This window comes from Chanos chanos, chromosome 4, assembly GCF_902362185.1.
Source record: "Chanos chanos chromosome 4, fChaCha1.1, whole genome shotgun sequence".
Taxonomy (NCBI): Eukaryota; Metazoa; Chordata; class Actinopteri; order Gonorynchiformes; family Chanidae; genus Chanos; species Chanos chanos.
In genome coordinates, this window is record NC_044498.1 from 1,007,000 (window position 1) to 1,025,219 (window position 18,220).

The 18,220-nt window shown below is 45.3% G+C and overlaps 1 protein-coding gene across 1 annotated transcript in view; it reads left to right on the forward strand.

The window, feature by feature from the left end:
* dab1a (DAB adaptor protein 1a) overlaps positions 1 to 12,399 on the forward strand; it is a 55,041-nt gene extending 42,642 nt beyond the window's left edge. The window contains exons 12-15 of the mRNA XM_030770724.1: positions 1,211 to 1,804; positions 4,299 to 4,423; positions 9,035 to 9,106; positions 12,355 to 12,399. Of these exons, the coding sequence (XP_030626584.1) occupies positions 1,211 to 1,804; positions 4,299 to 4,423; positions 9,035 to 9,106; positions 12,355 to 12,399 (836 nt within the window). The remainder of the gene's footprint in view (positions 1 to 1,210; positions 1,805 to 4,298; positions 4,424 to 9,034; positions 9,107 to 12,354) is intronic.
* The last annotated feature ends 5,821 nt before the right edge of the window (positions 12,400 to 18,220 follow it).

Below are 18,220 nucleotides of genomic sequence, written 5' to 3' on the forward strand. Positions count from 1 at the left end.
TTCTGCTGACCCCATGTATACATCCACACAGTCGGCCCTGGATCTGCTGACCCCATGTATACATCCACACCGTCGGCCCTGGTTCTGCTGACCCCATGTATACATCCACACAGTCGGCCCTGGTTCTGCTGAGCCCATGTATACATCCACACAGTCGGCCCTGGTTCTGCTGACCCCATGTATACATCCACACAGTCGGCCCTGGATCTGCTTAGCCCATGTGTACATCCACACAGTCGGCCCTGGTTCTGCTGACCCCATGTATACATCCACACAGTCGGCCCTGGTTCTGCTGAGCCCATTTGTACATCCACACAGTCGGCCCTGGTTCTGCTGAGCCCATGTGTACGTCCACACAGTCGGCCCTGGATCTGCTGAGCCCATGTGTACATCCACACAGTCGGCCCTGGTTCTGCTGAGCCCATGTATACATCCACACAGTCGGCCCTGGATCTGCTGAGCCCATGTATACTTCCACACAGTCGGCCCTGGTTCTGCTGAGCCCATGTGTACATCCACACAGTCGGCCCTGGTTCTGCTGAGCCCATTTGTACATCCACACAGTCGGCCCTGGTTCTGCTGAGCCCATTTGTACACCCACTCAGTCGGCCCTGGTTCTGCTGAGCCCATGTGTACATCTACACAGTCGGCCCTGGTTCTGCTGAGCCCATGTATACATCCACACAGTCGGCCCTGGTTCTGCTGAGCCCATGTATACATCCACACAGTCGGCCCTGGTTCACAGACTCTGTGCTTTTGAATCATGCTCAGTGCACACTTAGATATAGTTGACTTGTGGAGATTTCAAAGCCAAAGTCTGTCAGTTATTCACAGACGAACAAATGCACCAATTACGCTAACTACTGTTGGACAATATAAGCATAATCTGTACAATTTAAGAGATCTTTCTCTCTCTTTCTCTTTCTCTCTCTCTCTCTTTCTCTCTTTCTCTTTCTCTCTCTCTCTCTTTCTCTCTTTCTCTTTCTCTCTCTCTCTCTTTAACTCTCTCTCTCTTTCTCTCTTTCTCTCTCTCTCTCTTTCTCTCTTTCTCTCTTTCTCTCTTTCTCTCTCTCTCTCTTTAACTCTTGCCAAGTTTGACCATTTACCATTTTTTTTATTTTTTAGTGTGTGATGAAGTGATTATTGGTGCTAATTTACCAATAAGGGTTCTGTGAAAAGTCAGTCTCTCTCTCTCCCTCTCTGCCTGTAGGTTATGTAACTATGGGAGCTGTCCCTCCATCTCACTGGGCCCAGCAATCCTTTGCAGCCCAGGCTCCACTGGCGTTTGGTGTCCAGTCTCCAGTGCCGGTGGCTCAGGTTCTGCCCGGCGGGCAGCCGGTCATCTGGGGTCAGGCCAATCTCTTCCCCGCCACGCAGCAGCAGTGGGCGGCCATGGCTGGCGCCTTCCCGCCCACCGCCTTCATGCCAGCCCAAACCGTAGGCCCTCTCCCCGCTGCCATGTTCCAGACGCTGGCGCCTGTCGCCATGCCGACATCGTGCGAGACGCCATCGATGGCGGGGGCGACGGCGGGCACCTCGGCGTCCACGTCCTCGAGTCCGCAGCACGGGGACCGCTCGCGACAGAAGATGAGTAAGGAAATGTTTAAAGACTTCCAGATAGCCAAGCCGCCAGTCATGCCCAGCAGGAAGAGCGACCAGCCGAATCTGGCCGGTACCACCGATGCCTTCTCCAGCTACTTTAACCGCGTGGGCATGGCCCAGGAGACGGACGACTGTGACGACTTTGATATCTCACAGATGAATCTGACACCAGTCACCTCCACCACACCCTCCACCAACTCACGTAAGAAAAGCAGATAACACACACACACACACACACACACACACACACACACAAGGGCTGGGTGATATAGCCTAGAAACAATATTGCAATATTTTTAGGCTATATCGCAATACATGATATATATCTTGATATTTTGAAATCTCCTCTAAAGCACTTCATAAATGCTCAATTTAACCCTCTGACACACCGGTATGATGATTTTAGTAGTACCTGGACATATGTGTCACGCTGGTGGTGTGGTGCAGGACCCAAGTGCAAAGACACGATGATGTAGGTGACAAAAAGGAGGATTTTACTGGAACTGAAAGTCAAAATACACGTGCAAAACAGGAACAAAACAGATAACAAAAATGTGCGGCATAACAGTGTGCACTAAAACACAAACAACGATAGACAATGGACAAGGCAAACACTAGGACTTAAATACAGAACCTAAACTAAAACTAAACAGGGCAAAACAGGATTGGGTAAAACTAACAAGGTTAATAATTAGACAAACGGGAACAGGTGGGAGGCAGAGACAGACAGAGAACAGGCGCACAAAGACATGCCAAACTAAAAGTCCAAAATGGAGGTGCAGGTTGTGACAATATGTCTGCATTAAAACATTCTTGTTTATATGCATTCTATTGGAACAATTTTAAACTTGCATGCACAACCAAAATAAATCTGACAAAATAGGATTTATTCAACATCTTCCCTGCGATACCGAAACCGCTGCCCGATGATGGATACAGTGCTGTTTCTTTTCACAACCAATTAATCTGCCTCCATCTTCTATTACTGTTTCTGAACTCAACGTATAAACTCACTTTGGCACTTTAAATTCTTTCGCTCTCTCCAGGCTCTTTCCCTGTTCCCTCCAGATACAAAAACACACGTCTCACCTACACACGTCACACAGGAGAGTGGTCTGGATGGGCGGGCGAGTGTGTGTGACGTGTGTACGTGAGTTTTTGTTCTGTTTGTGTCTGTGAGAGGGAGAGAGCCGCAGGAGAGAGCGAGAGAAGCGAAACGCCAAAGCGAGTCTCCTGCCGGCGGCTTAAAAAAACGATGTGACAATTTGCAGTTGATGTTTGTGATATAGGCATTCAGTACATCACACATAGAACAAGCTGCAATACATCAAATATATCCGAAATATCGTCCACCCCTAACACACACACTCACACATTCACACACACACACACACACACTTTCACACACACACTTTCACACACAGACACACACACATTCACACACACGCACACACATTCACACACACACACACACACACACACACTTTCACACACACACACACACACACAGACACATATACATATACACACACACACACACACTCATACACACAGACACACACACTCACACACACATACATACATACATTTTCAGAAGTCTTATTCACTAGATCTGTAATTTGTTGCAGGATGTGCAGTCTGATTTTTCTGTAAGGGTCTGTTTCCTGAACATGAGTTATTGCAGTAAACCTGAGAGGTGGTCTTTGATGCTGTGGCCCACAGGGCTTTGGCTTTGGTCAGAAATGACAATTAGTGCCACGCTGAGGAGTAGAGAGAGACAGAGAGACCGAGGGAGATCCATGCCCAGCCGAGAGTTGCTGTGGAGCAGTGTAATTATCGCTTGTCCCTGGGGAGCTCACTGCTGGTTGGTTGGGTCTGTATAAAGCTCACTGCTGGTTGGTTGGGTCTGTTTAAAGCCCGGTGCTGTTGGTTGGTTGGGTCTGTAAAGCCCAGTGCTGTGGCTCTCATTACATTAGTGAAGGAGTGTTACAGTGTCAGACACACAGGTCTGTCAGCCAATGGAAGGGCTGCATTAGACATACTGACAGGTCTATCAGCCAATGGAAGGGATGTAACCCACAGTAAACAAATACAAGGTCTGTCAGAAAGATGAAAGTGCTGTGTTACTGTATTAAATGTGTTACCAGAGCTTGTGCTGAGGATACACCGTATATTGTGTAATTAAAATAATACAGCAGTATTATGTATTGTGTCAATATGTTACTGGTGTACATAGGGAGCACAACTAGGTGTTAGTAATATTGTAAAAATCATTGTGGAGCCTGTTGCTATGTTTTTAACTGTGCTGCTACCAGAACCTTCTGGAACACTCACTGAAATGAACTGACAGATGTTTAAATTCATTCAGCCCCTCACAGAGCCGCGGAGGGGCAGATCATGCCGTTCGATTTTGCAGATAAAATTAAGCTGCGTAAATCTGATATCTGCTCATGCCGTTAGCGCCCATGCTGTGCCCGGCCCGGCCGTCACTGTGGCAACCTCCACCCGTGCCAGACCTGCTCCACCAGTGGAACACATAGCACGTCACCACGTCCAGACATGTTGGTCTTTGCTGTCTTTGTTCCTGTGAATGTCTCTCATGAACTTTGTCTCACTGAAGAACTCTTTTCTCTGCCTGTTAACCACGCCCCAACCATGCCCCGCCCCTTAACCATGCCCCACCCCTAACCCCACAGCGCCGACTCCAGCCCCACGGCAGAGCTCTCCGTCCAAGTCCTCGTCCCACGCCAGCGACCCGCCCACCGACGACTCGTTCGGGGAGGCGGAGGGCAGCCCCAGTCGGAGTGGGGAAGAGGACACTGTGAGTACCGGGCTAATCTAATCTCAGATAATCTCAGAGATCACATAATCCCATCTGATCCCGTGTCGGAGGCCCGTCTAACCAGAGGTCTCCAGTGATCTCTTTTCGTTTTTGATGAATAGAAAAGTGAGGTCACAAATCCTCACATGTCCACAGCACACATCACTCAGTCTCTCAGCTTCCTTTCTTCTTACCCACACAACAACACAAAACGGGAGGAGAGAATACAACAGATTACCAGCCGTAACACTGGCATGTCAAATGTTTACAAACATAACCCTCTAGAACTCTAGTGCATTAGACAGTAGTACAGGTTCTTACCCCCTATAACTCTAGTGCATTAGACACTGGTACAGGTTCCTCCCCTCTATAACTCTAGTGCATTAGACACTGATACAGGTCCCTCCCCTCTATAACTCTAGTGCATTAGTCACTGGTACAGGTTCTTACCCTCTATAACTCTAGTGCATTAGACACTGGTACAGGTTCCTCCCCTCTATAACTCTAGTGCATTAGACACTGGTACAGGTTCTTACCCTCTATAACTCTAGTGCATTAGACACTGGTACAGGTTCCTCCCCTCTATAACTCTAGTGCATTAGACACTGGTACAGGTTCTTACCCTCTATAACTCTAGTGCATTAGACACTGGTACAGGTTCCTCCCCTCTATAACTCTAGTGCATTAGACACTGGTACAGGTTCTTACCCTCTATAACTCTAGTGCATTAGACACTGGTACAGGTTCCTCCCCTCTATAACTCTAGTGCATTAGACACTGATACAGGTTCCTCCCCTCTATAACTCTAGTGCATTAGACACTGGTACAGGTTCCTCCCCTCTATAACTCTAGTGCATTAGACACTGATACAGGTTCCTCCCCTCTATAACTCTAGTGCATTAGACACTGGTACAGGTTCCTCCCCTCTATAACTCTAGTGCATTACACACTGGTACAGGTTCCTCCCCTCTATAACTCTAGTGCATTAGACACTGGTACAGGTTCCTCCCCTCTATAACTCTAGTGCATTAGACACTGGTACAGGTTCCTCCCCTCTATAACTCTAGTGCATTACACACTGATACAGGTTCCTCCCCTCTATAACTCTAGGGCATTAGACACTGGTACAGGTTCCTCCCCTCTATAACTCTAGTGCATTAGTCACTGGTACAGGTTCTTACCCTCTATAACTCTAGTGCATTAGACACTGATACAGGTTCCTCCCCTCTATAACTCTAGTGCATTAGACACTGATACAGGTTCCTCCCCTCTATAACTCTAGTGCATTACACACTGATACAGGTTCTTACCCTCTATAACTCTAGTGCATTAGACACTGATACAGGTTCCTCCCCTCTATAACTCTAGTGCATTAGACACTGGTACAGGTTCTTACCCTCTATAACTCTAGTGCATTAGACACTGATACAGGTTCCTCCCCTCTATAACTCTAGTGCATTAGACACTGGTACAGGTTCCTCCCCTCTATAACTCTAGTGCATTAGACACTGGTACAGGTTCCTCCCCTCTATAACTCTAGTGCATTAGACACTGATACAGGTTCCTCTCCTCTATAACTCTAGTGCATTAGACACTGGTACAGGTTCCTCCCCTCTATAACTCTAGTGCATTAGACACTGGTACAGGTTCCTCCCCTCTATAACTCTAGTGCATTAGACACTGATACAGGTTCCTCTCCTCTATAACTCTAGTGCATTAGACACTGGTACAGGTTCTTACCCTCTATAACTCTAGTGCATTAGACACTGATACAGGTTCCTCCCCTCTATAACTCTAGTGCATTAGACACTGGTACAGGTTCCTCCCCTCTATAACTCTAGTGCATTAGACACTGGTACAGGTTCCTCCCCTCTATAACTCTAGTGCATTAGACACTGGTACAGGTTCCTCCCCTCTATAACTCTAGTGCATTAGACACTGGTACAGGTTCCTCCCCTCTATAACTCTAGTGCATTAGACACTGGTACAGGTTCCTCCCCTCTATAACTCTAGTGCATTAGACACTGGTACAGGTTCCTCCCCTCTATAACTCTAGTGCATTACACACTGATACAGGTTCTTACCCTCTATAACTCTAGTGCATTAGACACTGATACAGGTTCCTCCCCTCTATAACTCTAGTGCATTAGACACTGATACAGGTTCCTCCCCTCTATAACTCTAGTGCATTAGACACTGATACAGGTTCCTCCCCTCTATAACTCTAGTGCATTAGACACTGGTACAGGTTCCTCCCCTCTATAACTCTAGTGCATTAGACACTGGTACAGGTTCCTCCCCTCTATAACTCTAGTGCATTAGACACTGGTACAGGTTCTTACCCTCTATAACTCTAGTGCATTAGACACTGGTACAGGTTCCTCCCCTCTATAACTCTAGTGCATTACACACTGGTACAGGTTCCTCCCCTCTATAACTCTAGTGCATTACACACTGATACAGGTTCCTCTCCTCTATAACTCTAGTGCATTAGACACTGGTACAAGTTCCTCCCCTCTATAACTCTAGGGCATTAGACACTGGTACAGGTTCCTCCCCTCTATAACTCTAGTGCATTACACACTGGTACAGGTTCCTCTCCTCTATAACTCTAGTGCATTAGACAGTGGTACAGGTTCCTCCCCTCTATAACTCTAGGGCATTAGACACTGGTACAGGTTCCTCCCCTCTATAACTCTAGGGCATTAGACACTGGTACAGGTTCCTCTCCTCTATAACTCTAGTGCATTAGACAGTGGTACAGGTTCCTCCCCTCTATAACTCTAGTGCATTAGACACTGATACAGGTTCCTCCCCTCTATAACTCTAGTGCATTAGACACTGATACAGGTCCCTCCCCTCTATAACTCTAGTGCATTAGACACTGGTACAGGTTCCTCCCCTCTATAACTCTAGTGCATTAGACACTGGTACAGGTTCTTACCCTCTATAACTCTAGTGCATTAGACACTGGTACAGGTTCCTCTCCTCTATAACTCTAGTGCATTAGACAGTGGTACAGGTTCCTCCCCTCTATAACTCTAGTGCATTAGACACTGGTACAGGTTCCTCTCCTCTATAACTCTAGTGCATTAGACACTGATACAGGTTCCTCCCCTCTATAACTCTAGTGCATTAGACACTGGCACAGGTTCCTCTCCTCTATAACTCTAGTGCATTAGACACTGATACAGGTTCCTCTCCTCTATAACTCTAGTGCATTACACACTGGTACAGGTTCCTCTCCTCTATAACTCTAGTGCATTAGACACTGATACAGGTTCCTCTCCTCTATAACTCTAGTGCATTAGACAGAGGAATGGGGAGAGTCCCTGAGACGGCTGCCTGACTTCCCTCAGAAAAAGGATTAAAAAAAAAAGACACAAGGGAAACAAGGGAAACATGATAAAACTCTCCTCTGCTTTATTGAGATACGCTGATGAATTGCCGTGGAAACAAGCCAAACGTGCCAGGTAATCGCTCTCCGCTGATTGGTTCGTTCGCTTTATGCATCCTTTCCCACGGCTGACCAACATTTGGGCCCAGTGATGCGCTAAATTAGCCAGGGAGCCTTCAGAACCATCATTACCATAATTATTGATTACACTCCGATACCGTTCATATTTCACACGGACGCCTCCCTCACACCGTTCATATTTCACTCCGTTTGAGTGCACATTTACCACGGCTGATGGAAAAAAATACTTCATGCTACTTTTGGAAATTACGACCTGTACGTGATGATGTGAATTATAACTCAATTTGGAGAGAGGAAGAGATGGAGGTCAGCCCGTTCTGGAAAAGCCCTTCGACTCCAAAATCACCACACAGCCCATCAGCGGTGGTTTTAAAAGAGAGGAGGTCATTCTAACACACCATTGAGTCGCACATTTACTGTGGCCCCCTAACTCCGCTTCCTCCCAAACTCCCTCTCTGAGTCACTCATCAGAGATTGCCATGGAAACGGCATGGAAACCATGTCGGGCCCTTTCTATCACATTCTCACAGAACAAAACTTTACTCTCCCTGAGATCAGACTCGTCCACACACACACACACACATACACACACTCATGCACGTGTGCGGGAACTCACATGCTCAGCTGTGGAGGTCTTAAGAGCGCAGTTTTGTGAGGAAGAACAGAAGAATTTTAAAGTGCTTTTTGTGACATGTCAGCTCAGAACAGCGTTTACCCATTATGGTGAACAGAAACTGGAAGACTGGGAAAACTGTGCATGAATGAGACAGTGAATCAGTGAACAGTGAATGAATGGACAGTGTTATATGAATGAATGAATGAATGAATGAATGAATGAATGATTGAGGGAATGGTGTGATATAAAACAGCTGAATGGACACTATGGTTGCCATGCTATGCTAGAATTTCCTCCTTTGGTTCTTTGCACTGATATTTCTCCAACTATGCTTTCCTGCTTTTTCCTCTCCTTCTCTCTTTCTTCTTTCTGTCTTTCTTCTTTCTCTTTTTCTTTCTTTGTCACACAACCTTTCTCTGTCACTCTATTCTACCACATCAATGTCTCTCTCCATCTCTATCTGCTGTCTTTCTCTCTCTTCCTCTCTCTCTCTCTCTCTCTCTCCTTCTCTCTGCAGGCTGGAGGCTCTCAGTCTCCGTGTGTGAGTAAGCCTCAGGCAGACCCAGGCACTGAACAGGACAGCCCTCAGGTCGGTAGCTAGATAGCAGCAGGTCAGGGTAGGTATCTGTCCTTTTCTCTCTCTTCTGCCAGGCATGGTGATGTGAGCACGACTTCACCTCATCCCACCATCACATCCACCCACACAGCCTGGCCATGTGTTGTGGTGCTCTCTCTCTCTTTCTCTCTTTCTTTCTCTCTCTCTGTCTCTTTCTCTCTCTCTGTCTCTCTCTCTCTCTCTCTCTCACTTTCTCCCCCTGTCTCCCTGTCTCTCTCTCTCTCTTTCTCTCTCTCTGTCTCTCTCTCTCATACTGTCACCCCTGCCTGCTGCTACGCTTGCGCTCATGATGGTATGTGCCTTGTGAAATCCGTACTGATGCAGTATTTATTGTGGTATGGTTTTTTTCTGTGCGTGTGTGTGTTTAAAGTGTGCGAGTATCACCGTGTTGAATTTCAGACGCAGTGTGGCATGGCAAATCCATGAACATCACAAACACTCCACATCTCCGCTCTCCAGACTGTCGTGCACAGTCGTCTTCTCTCCTCACGTCTCACGGTCCTCACGTCTCACGGTCCTCACACACATCTCTATCAATATTTGAAGTGCAGTCATGAGAGGTGTTGTCTGCAGTAAACATGGCTTAGCACAGTACACATAATAAACGCTCTGTGTGAGATGGAAGCCCTGTCTTCAGCTGTCACATGCCGGCGTGTACATTCTGCCTGTGTGTGTGTGTGTGTGTGTGTGTGTCTGCAGTCAGGTGCCGTCATCACGGTAAAGTGCAGTAAATGATACTGGTCTGTCCGTGGAGCTTCCTGTTTGACCTTAACAGAGTCTGTTGCCAACCACTTCCCACAAAAGACTGGTTAAGAAAGAGACCGCATGAAGGTGAAGGCTGCGCTGTGTGGAGTGAAACATCTGGGCGAGGTTTTAAGTGTCACACGGTCCAGATCTCACTCTTAACTAATGCCAGCTGTGTCCTCTGCACTGGCCGCCTGTGTTTCAGCATATTCATTATCAGCAGCGTGTGCTCCCTGCTTAAGCAAAGCTGAGCAGAGAGAGCATGTGATACGATGTGTCTTTGGCTTCACAGCAGGAGACGAGAGACAAAAGTCAGTCGCAAGCTCTTCACTGACTGTTTCTGAGAGTTCTACTGCAAACTATCAAACTCAGAGGTCCTTTCAGATTCATGCCTGTGTGTTTTTTTTGTTGTTGTTGTTGTTTTTTGTAATTCTTCTTCCTCTTCCTCTGTGAGCAGTAACATCTCCTACGAAAGCTTTTAAATGTTTATATCACACATCCCATAATCGTCAAAACGTCATACTTTATATGGCATTGCTTTTATTAAGCTGATTAGGCCTATTGGGGTAAAACAATGTTTTTATATTTTTCATCTTTTTAACCATTAATCCCGTAGTCTTCCGTTCCCCAAAGCAGTTACTTAGCAAGAGAGGGAGCGCTGTTGCGTTTATCACCGTTAAGTTGATCACTGTTGAGTATCTTCCAGTCAACCTGACTTTTAGTATGTTGCTAGCTAGTGGGAGGTAAACGGTAATCTCTACACTATCTCTTTACCCGCTTGTTGGGTCGTACAGAGAAATAAGACACCCGAATCGGTTCTGAGGTTTCGCGGTAGATGATCGGTGCTATAATATCCATGTGCGTACGTTTCTGTAAGACCAGTGCAGCTTGACTGGAACCGATGTGTCAGCGTTTGGTCTGTGTGTCGTCGGGATGGAGAGATTAATACAGAATGAGTGTGGTTTGAATCGATGTGCTCTGAGTCCAGTACCTGTTCGTCTCCTCTCGTCTCTTCTCAGAGATATTACTGTTCCTGTGGCAGCCTTCATTCTGCTTAACTTCCCAGACCTTTACGGCACTCGCGCTCTCCCGTTTGAAATCACGGCTCGCGGTGCCTCACTCCCTCTGTGGCGCGTGTCGTGTCTTTGGACCAAGTGTTAAGCCGCATTCAGAGCCCCTTTTAAACATATCTGTCTGTTTCTCTCCTTTACACCACGTATTTTCTTTTGATTATGGCTAATTAGCGCATAGTTCCTTGTTTATTTTAACATCCCTGATTTGGTCTGTGGTATTTATGCATTCTTTTTGGGGACAGTGGGATGAGGGGTGGATTACTGAGGTAACAGCTATAGTTGAAATCTTTGTGTCTACAGCGCAGTGTGAATGTTTGTTTGTACGTTTGTTCACGAAGACGCGTAGAGACTTGGACAGAGAGAATGCTTTCTGTAAGCCCCCGCTGTCTGAAAGACCGCAGTATCTCCACAGTAATCGCTTTAATAGACTCTGTCTGGCTCTCCACCATCCTAACTAAGACAGTTCTATAACGAGGGAAAATAACGCAAATAACGCGTCCTTGAGAAACTCACGGACCAGCTGGTGAAGATGAGGTAGTCCCGGAATCTGACAGTCCGATAGGTGGGGTTTGTGCCACCTGGCTTTTAGCCAAAGCGAAGCGAGAAAGTGGTCAAAAATGGAGCAGAGAAGCGACCCAACAGAAAGTCCTCTGCTGCCACCTGCTGTTGGCAGAAGTGCACGGTTTACGTGTGTACTGAACGTACGGTAAAGGAGATATGTACGTTGTTCTCTGAGCCCAGCACAGTTTACACGATCTCGTAGTTATTCTTACTGCACCATAGTATGCTGTTAGCCGTGAATGCAGTTCACATATTGCGACATCTGCACTGGTCTGCCGAGAAGTAAGAACGCAAGTGAAGGGGAGTGTTTTTCACGATTAGAAACGATGAAATCCGCTGATTTTTAAAGGGTCAATGTGCCTTTGAGTGTTTTGCGTTTCATACGTTGGGATTTTGTGCGTGTGTTAAACAGAATTCTGCAGCACATGTAAAGATTTGGTTAAATCACCAGCCATTTAATCACAGCAGAACACGAGCTACCAAATGATTCTGAGATCATTTTTTCACCAGTCAAATGAGTTTTCAGTGATTGCACACACACACTGTGAACAGCGAGCAGTGAATGAATGAAGAGAAAGTCTCAACTGTAGCCTGAGTCATTTTGTCATAGCTTGACTGAGTAAAGTTCATTAAGACCAGGAAAGGCAGGCACACACACACAGACACACACACACACACACACACACACACACACACACACACAGGAGGCATGTCCTGCCTGTGGAGGTTTTGTGCTGTAGATGTAGATATGTGATTACTGACATTCTCTCTCTCTCTCTCTCTCTCTCTTTCTGTCTCTCTCTCTCTTTCTGTCTCTCTTTCTCTGTGTGCGTTTGTGACCAGGGGAAGGACCCTCTCTACGCCCAGGTCAACAAAGGGAAGAAGTGAAGGATCATGGGAACACTGCACAGAACTGAACAGCGCTGGGGGAACAGGAGACCAAAACACTGGAGTTCAGCTCCCTGCTCCAAGTGTGTGTGCGTGCGTGTGCGTGCGTGAATGTCAGTGTGTGTGCATGAGTTTGCGTGCATGAGTTTGTGTGTGTGTGTGTGTGTGTGTGTGTGTGAATGTCAGTGTTTGTGCATGTGTGTGTGTGTGTGTGTGTGTGAATGTCATTGTTTGTGTGTGTGTGTGTGAGTGTGTGTTTGTGCATGCGCGTGCGAGTGTGTGTCCGTGCGTGCATGTGTGTGTGTGTGTGTTTGTGCGTCCGTCCGTGCGTGTGTGTGTGTGTGTGTGTAGGTTAGTGCTCAGCAGTGGCAGGACACCCTAACCTCCATGGTCCTCTTCACCAAGCAGCCATCTCTCCAGCTGCAGCCCAGGCCAGTGAAGTCTAACTCAGTCTTTACTCGGACTCCGTCTCCCTCTGGACTTGGTCCTTTTCTGGAAGACCGAACTGGACACTGTTCTCTCCTTCCCTGGGTTTTCGCTTTCCCAAGACCAACAGCACCCCCTTTCTCTCTCTCTCTCTCTCTCTCTCTCTCCCTCTCTCTCTCATTCCATACTTCCCTTCCTTCATCTCAGCTGGTGAAGACACAGCTTTCTTTATGGGGGGAAACTGTCACTTGAGTTCACCGACACACAAACGCAGACACACATGCCACAGTTCACCTCCAGCTGAAAGGAAGATTTCACCGCTTAACTCAAGACAGCCCACTGCATCAGCCCCTACATGCAGACCAGGCCAGAATAATCGATTACCGAATCCACTTGGCTCTGTCTCTGTGATCTCATACATCCATGTCTCCATTCGGGTTTGTTTGGATTTCCTGCCCGATTATATCAGATTCTGCTGCTAGAAAGCTATGCAGAAAAGACTTTCACTCAGAGAGCAGACTCAAGGAGCGAATTTGCCAAATCTCTTTTCTGGAGAAAGACTTGTGAGAAAAAAAAGTGACAGTGGTTTGGAAAAGGACGTGTGTGCGTGTGATGATAGGGACACTGCAAACGCTGACGGAGTCTCGGACTGAACTGTTCCTTCTCTATAGCTTTTGTACTATACTAATGAAAAACAAAAATCAGAAATTGAAATGGAATTTTTATTTTCTAAGTCAGCGGAGCCTTTGAGGTCAATTCTAGACGTATTTTAGGGGGAACATGGCTTTAAGGCATCAGACCACTGGTTTGCCAAACTCATTTTGTAAATAATAATAATAATAATAATAATAATAATAATAACAACAATAATAATAATGATGATAATAATAATAATAATGATGATCATGATAATGATGATCATAATATTGATAATGATTATGAGGATAATAGTGTTGATCATGTCCGCTGGACTTGTGTGCCATACGATAGGCTAGTGTCAGTGATGCAAACTCAACATAGAACACAAGCAATACCAACATGCTGGTATGTCCCAGTGGTTTTCTGTTCCTGTCTCAAACTCAATCTATTCTTTTTCATTTAAATTGATTTTTTTTAATGTTCCTCTCCACCATGGGGAAGCTGACATAGAGAGCAGAGCAGACATGCGGGTGCTGGAGCCGCGGCTCAGAGACTGCCGGAGTGGCTAAAGTGAAAGCTGTTGGACCGTGTGGTGAAGCACTCATTTAAAGCAGATATCTCCGTGAGCACACGGGCTGACACCCTGGCTGGCCTTGGTTTGCGGACGGGTGTCAGGCCGTTACAGTAACACTAAAAGGCAGTTACAGTAACAAAAGCAGTTACAGCAACACTCAAAGGCAGTAATAGTAACACTCAAAGACAGTAACAGTAACAAAAGCAGTTACAGTAACACTCAAAGGCAGTAATAGTAACACTCAAAGGCAGTTACAGTAACACTCAAAGGCAGTTACAGTAACACTCAAAGGCAGTTACAGTAACAGTAACAAAGGCAGTAATAGTAACACTGAAAGGCAGTTACAGTAACAAAGGCAGTTACAGTAACACTCAAAGGCAGTTACAGTAACACTCAAAGGCAGTTACAGTAACAGTAACAAAGGCAGTAATGGTAACACTGAAAGGCAGTTACAGTAACAAAGGCAGTTACAGTAACACTCAAAGGCAGTAATAGTAACACTCAAGGCAGTTACAGTAACAGTAACAAAGGCAGTAACAGTAACAAAGGCAGTTACAGTAACACTCAAAGGCAGTTACAGTAACACTCAAAGGCAGTTACAGTAACACCTGCCTTGACCCTTGTGCCAGCATGTTGCCTAAACAACAGTACAGGAAATATACACACGCGTTTGCACTCAGCCATTTAGCTTCACAAACACACACACACACACACACACACACACACACACAGTATAGACTACATACAGACTACATACATAAACACACATAGTATTGCACACCACACACACACACACACAGGCAGTGTAATAAACTTGACTCAGAATGTGTGCATAAGTTGATGTCTGTATGTAAACACACAGAGGATGATTTTAGGGAACTGTATGTCACAGCGTGGGCCCCACTTTTCTTATCCTGAATGTTTGACTCACGGTCATGACACATACACATGGAATCATACGTGTTCGCTACACAGTCAAACGTCTCTGCACATAATAAATACATTATGACTCGTCTCCTGTCCCTGGTCAGACTCGGCCTCTGAGGGGTGGTTCACCTCCATCTGCAGCTGAAATCATTTCATTCACCGTAATGACCAATACTGCCTATTTTATGGCCGGAGTCCCGTTTTGATTTAAACTAAATTTGACATAAACTAAATTTGGGGTTCAATTTGAAAAATAACGAGGACAACGACAGATGCGAAAAGGAAACCAGACGGCTCGAGTATGTTTCTAAACCTATTTTAACTTTACCTCAGCTAACGGTTTGTTAAAGTAAAAGGACCTGTTATTTTTATTCGGGTGAAGACGATGTTCTACAGTGGATTTTTAGAGGATTTTTTCTGTTGATTTCCGTATCTCACCATGTAATACTGTTACCAATAAACCCATCCCAAAATCAGTCTCGTCTCTCTGTCTGGGTCCACCTCATTTCCCTCTCCAAAAGAAACCCATCCCAAAATCAGTCTCGTCTCTCTGTCTGGGTCCACCTCATTTCCCTCTCCAAAAGAAACAACCAAACAAACCAGGTCCTTCAGAACATGCATCAGTGAATAATTTAAGCGTTGCTTTTCTCCCATAGATTACTGCAGACGGACAACGTGTTTGTCGCAAGACACCCATCACGATTAGATCTAGTTTCATAGTAAAGGATGGCCCAAAAACACACGTGAATTCAATATCCAGGTCAGTCAGGGGCAAGTACATTATCATAGAAAATCCAAGAGGCAAAATCCAAAAAACGGGCAAAAGAATGAAAAACCAGGACGGTGAAAAAAAGAACGAGGCTGAGTGCTGTTTCTGAAAGAGAACACAAGACTTCCCAAAGGCCAAGGAGAACACAGAGCTTTAAATCCACAGGACGTAATCACAGAACAAAAGACAGGTGGGCAAGGATCAATGAGACAAACCAGGAAGTAATGAGTGGGCCATGACCAGAGGCACAGAGGACAACACGAGCACATGGCTATATAAACAAAAGAAGACATGGCAACTAGGAAGTAAACACACACACACACACACACACACACAAGACTACTACAAAATGAGAGTCCATTAGAAGTCTGGGGAAGGGGAGTGTTGGGTTGTGACAATATTCCATGACCTTTCCCAGTATAAAATTGCTGTTGACATGTGATGAAAGATGTTGTTGACCTGACCTGTGGAGGTTTATCCCGACTCATGGTGGGTTGCCCAACGCTGCTTTATCACATTCTGATTCCATCCCCTTATACAGAATAAATCACATGGTGTGTGTGTGTGTGTGTGTGTGAGACGCGTTGTTCGCCAACACATTCTCATAATAGAACTGTATCTCAATGAAAAGTACAGCTCGCAAGACACGGAACACTTATTAAAAGTTTGGTAACACTTTCTTTCACAGTCCACTAATTACCAGGTATTAACTAGGAAATGAGATGGTAATAAAGATACAGAATTAAGAAAGTGCCAAAAAAAAAAAAAAAAACTGGACAGGACGTACTAAATAATTTCCTGGTAAGTCCATAGAAACCTACTTGGAAACTAGATGGCAACAAAATATAGTTATTCAGAAAGTACCCATTAGAGATGTATGGTAAATACTAAGTTATTATCTAGGCAGTACATGGAAACCTACTAGGAAACTAGATGGTGAGGGTTAAGGTTAAGGTTAGGGTTGTTGTCATCTAGTTTCCTAGCAGGTTTCTATGTACTTATTAGGAAATTATTTAGTACTTCCTATCCTAATACCTGTATGTTATTACCATCTCATTTCCTCGTTAATACCTGGTAATTAGCAGACTGTAAAATAAAAGTTTCTGTATGGTTGCTGTTTTAAGATGAAACTAGTTTAGTTTTCCGGACACTTTCAGAGGAATGAATGAAAGAACACATTCTGTGTCTCCCGTGAGGAGGGAGGAGGGAGGAGGGTGAGGCATAGGATTGTAAGAGATGAAACAGTCTCTCAGTCATCATCTGTCTGTCCACACAATCCAGACGAGCTTCACATAAACTCATTTTAAAACTGGAAGCCTGCCAAACCAAGCAGATTCAGTGCAAATTAACTGCTCTCACGGACCACACATTACTGATTTCATTTTTATCAACATGTTGTGTGTGTGTGTGTGTGTGTGTGTGTGTGTGTGTGTGTGAGTGTGCGAGAGAGAGAGAGACAGAGAGATTTGAACGATGATGGGTGAGTTGAAGTTGTCTTAATTAAAAAACATATCAATAAATTAATACACTTATAAGTAATAACTTTAGAGTCTCTGGCAGTTTGTTATCTCTCTCTTTGTGGGAACGATCAGCATCTTAAGATCGATTAAGTCTTACATGCTAGTACTAAATGGGGGGGAGGGCACCGGCCACCACCCAAAGACACCCAGGCCAACTCTTTGCACAGAGCAGCAATGTGAGCACATCGATGTGTGTTAGCGTGTGTACTGGGCTGGGCGGGGGGTCAGTAAATCTGATATAGCTCTGCTGCTCTGAGGCAGTCTGTGTCTTTTTGCCTCTATTTTGCCTATGCGACGAGCTATGTACAGAACGCTGACAGACCGCATATCAGCAGAGAGAACGTGACATTCACCTTTAAAAAACTCATTTCAACAAATCAACACTTAAACGTGCTGTTGCGCTCGGTAGAGAAACAGGGTGTAAACTTCAGTGAAACAAATGCTAAGCAGGTCAATACAGACTTTACACCGTAATGGACACTCAGTATCTAATTAGAAGGAAATGAGTCTTGGATTGCGGTTAGATTATAATGATTCTCGAACAGCTAACCTCAGTAGGGCACATGCCATTCTGGTCAGGTTGCATTCTTCGTCAATGAAAACAATTGGGAGGTTGTTGATCATTTGTTGCCGTGCTAAGACGGGACTTGTTTGACAAGCCGAGCAGTTTGACGTTTGAGTAACTACTTTAGCTTTCACTCCGACACCGAAACCAGTTCGAGTCAGACGTCTTTCCGACTTAGCGTGATCTCAAGTTTTGCTCGCCCGTACAGCAGGTGCACTGCTCTAGCGTTATTGGAACTACTTTACCTGACAGCCTTTGGGCCGAAATTATCATCATCATAATTATTAATATTTGGAACCAAACACTACTGAAACTTATACCTGGATAAGTTTACTGGAATTTTATAAAAGGAAGAGGAAATGAAAGAACTGTAACAGTTCCAAGAGGATTTTTTAAAACCA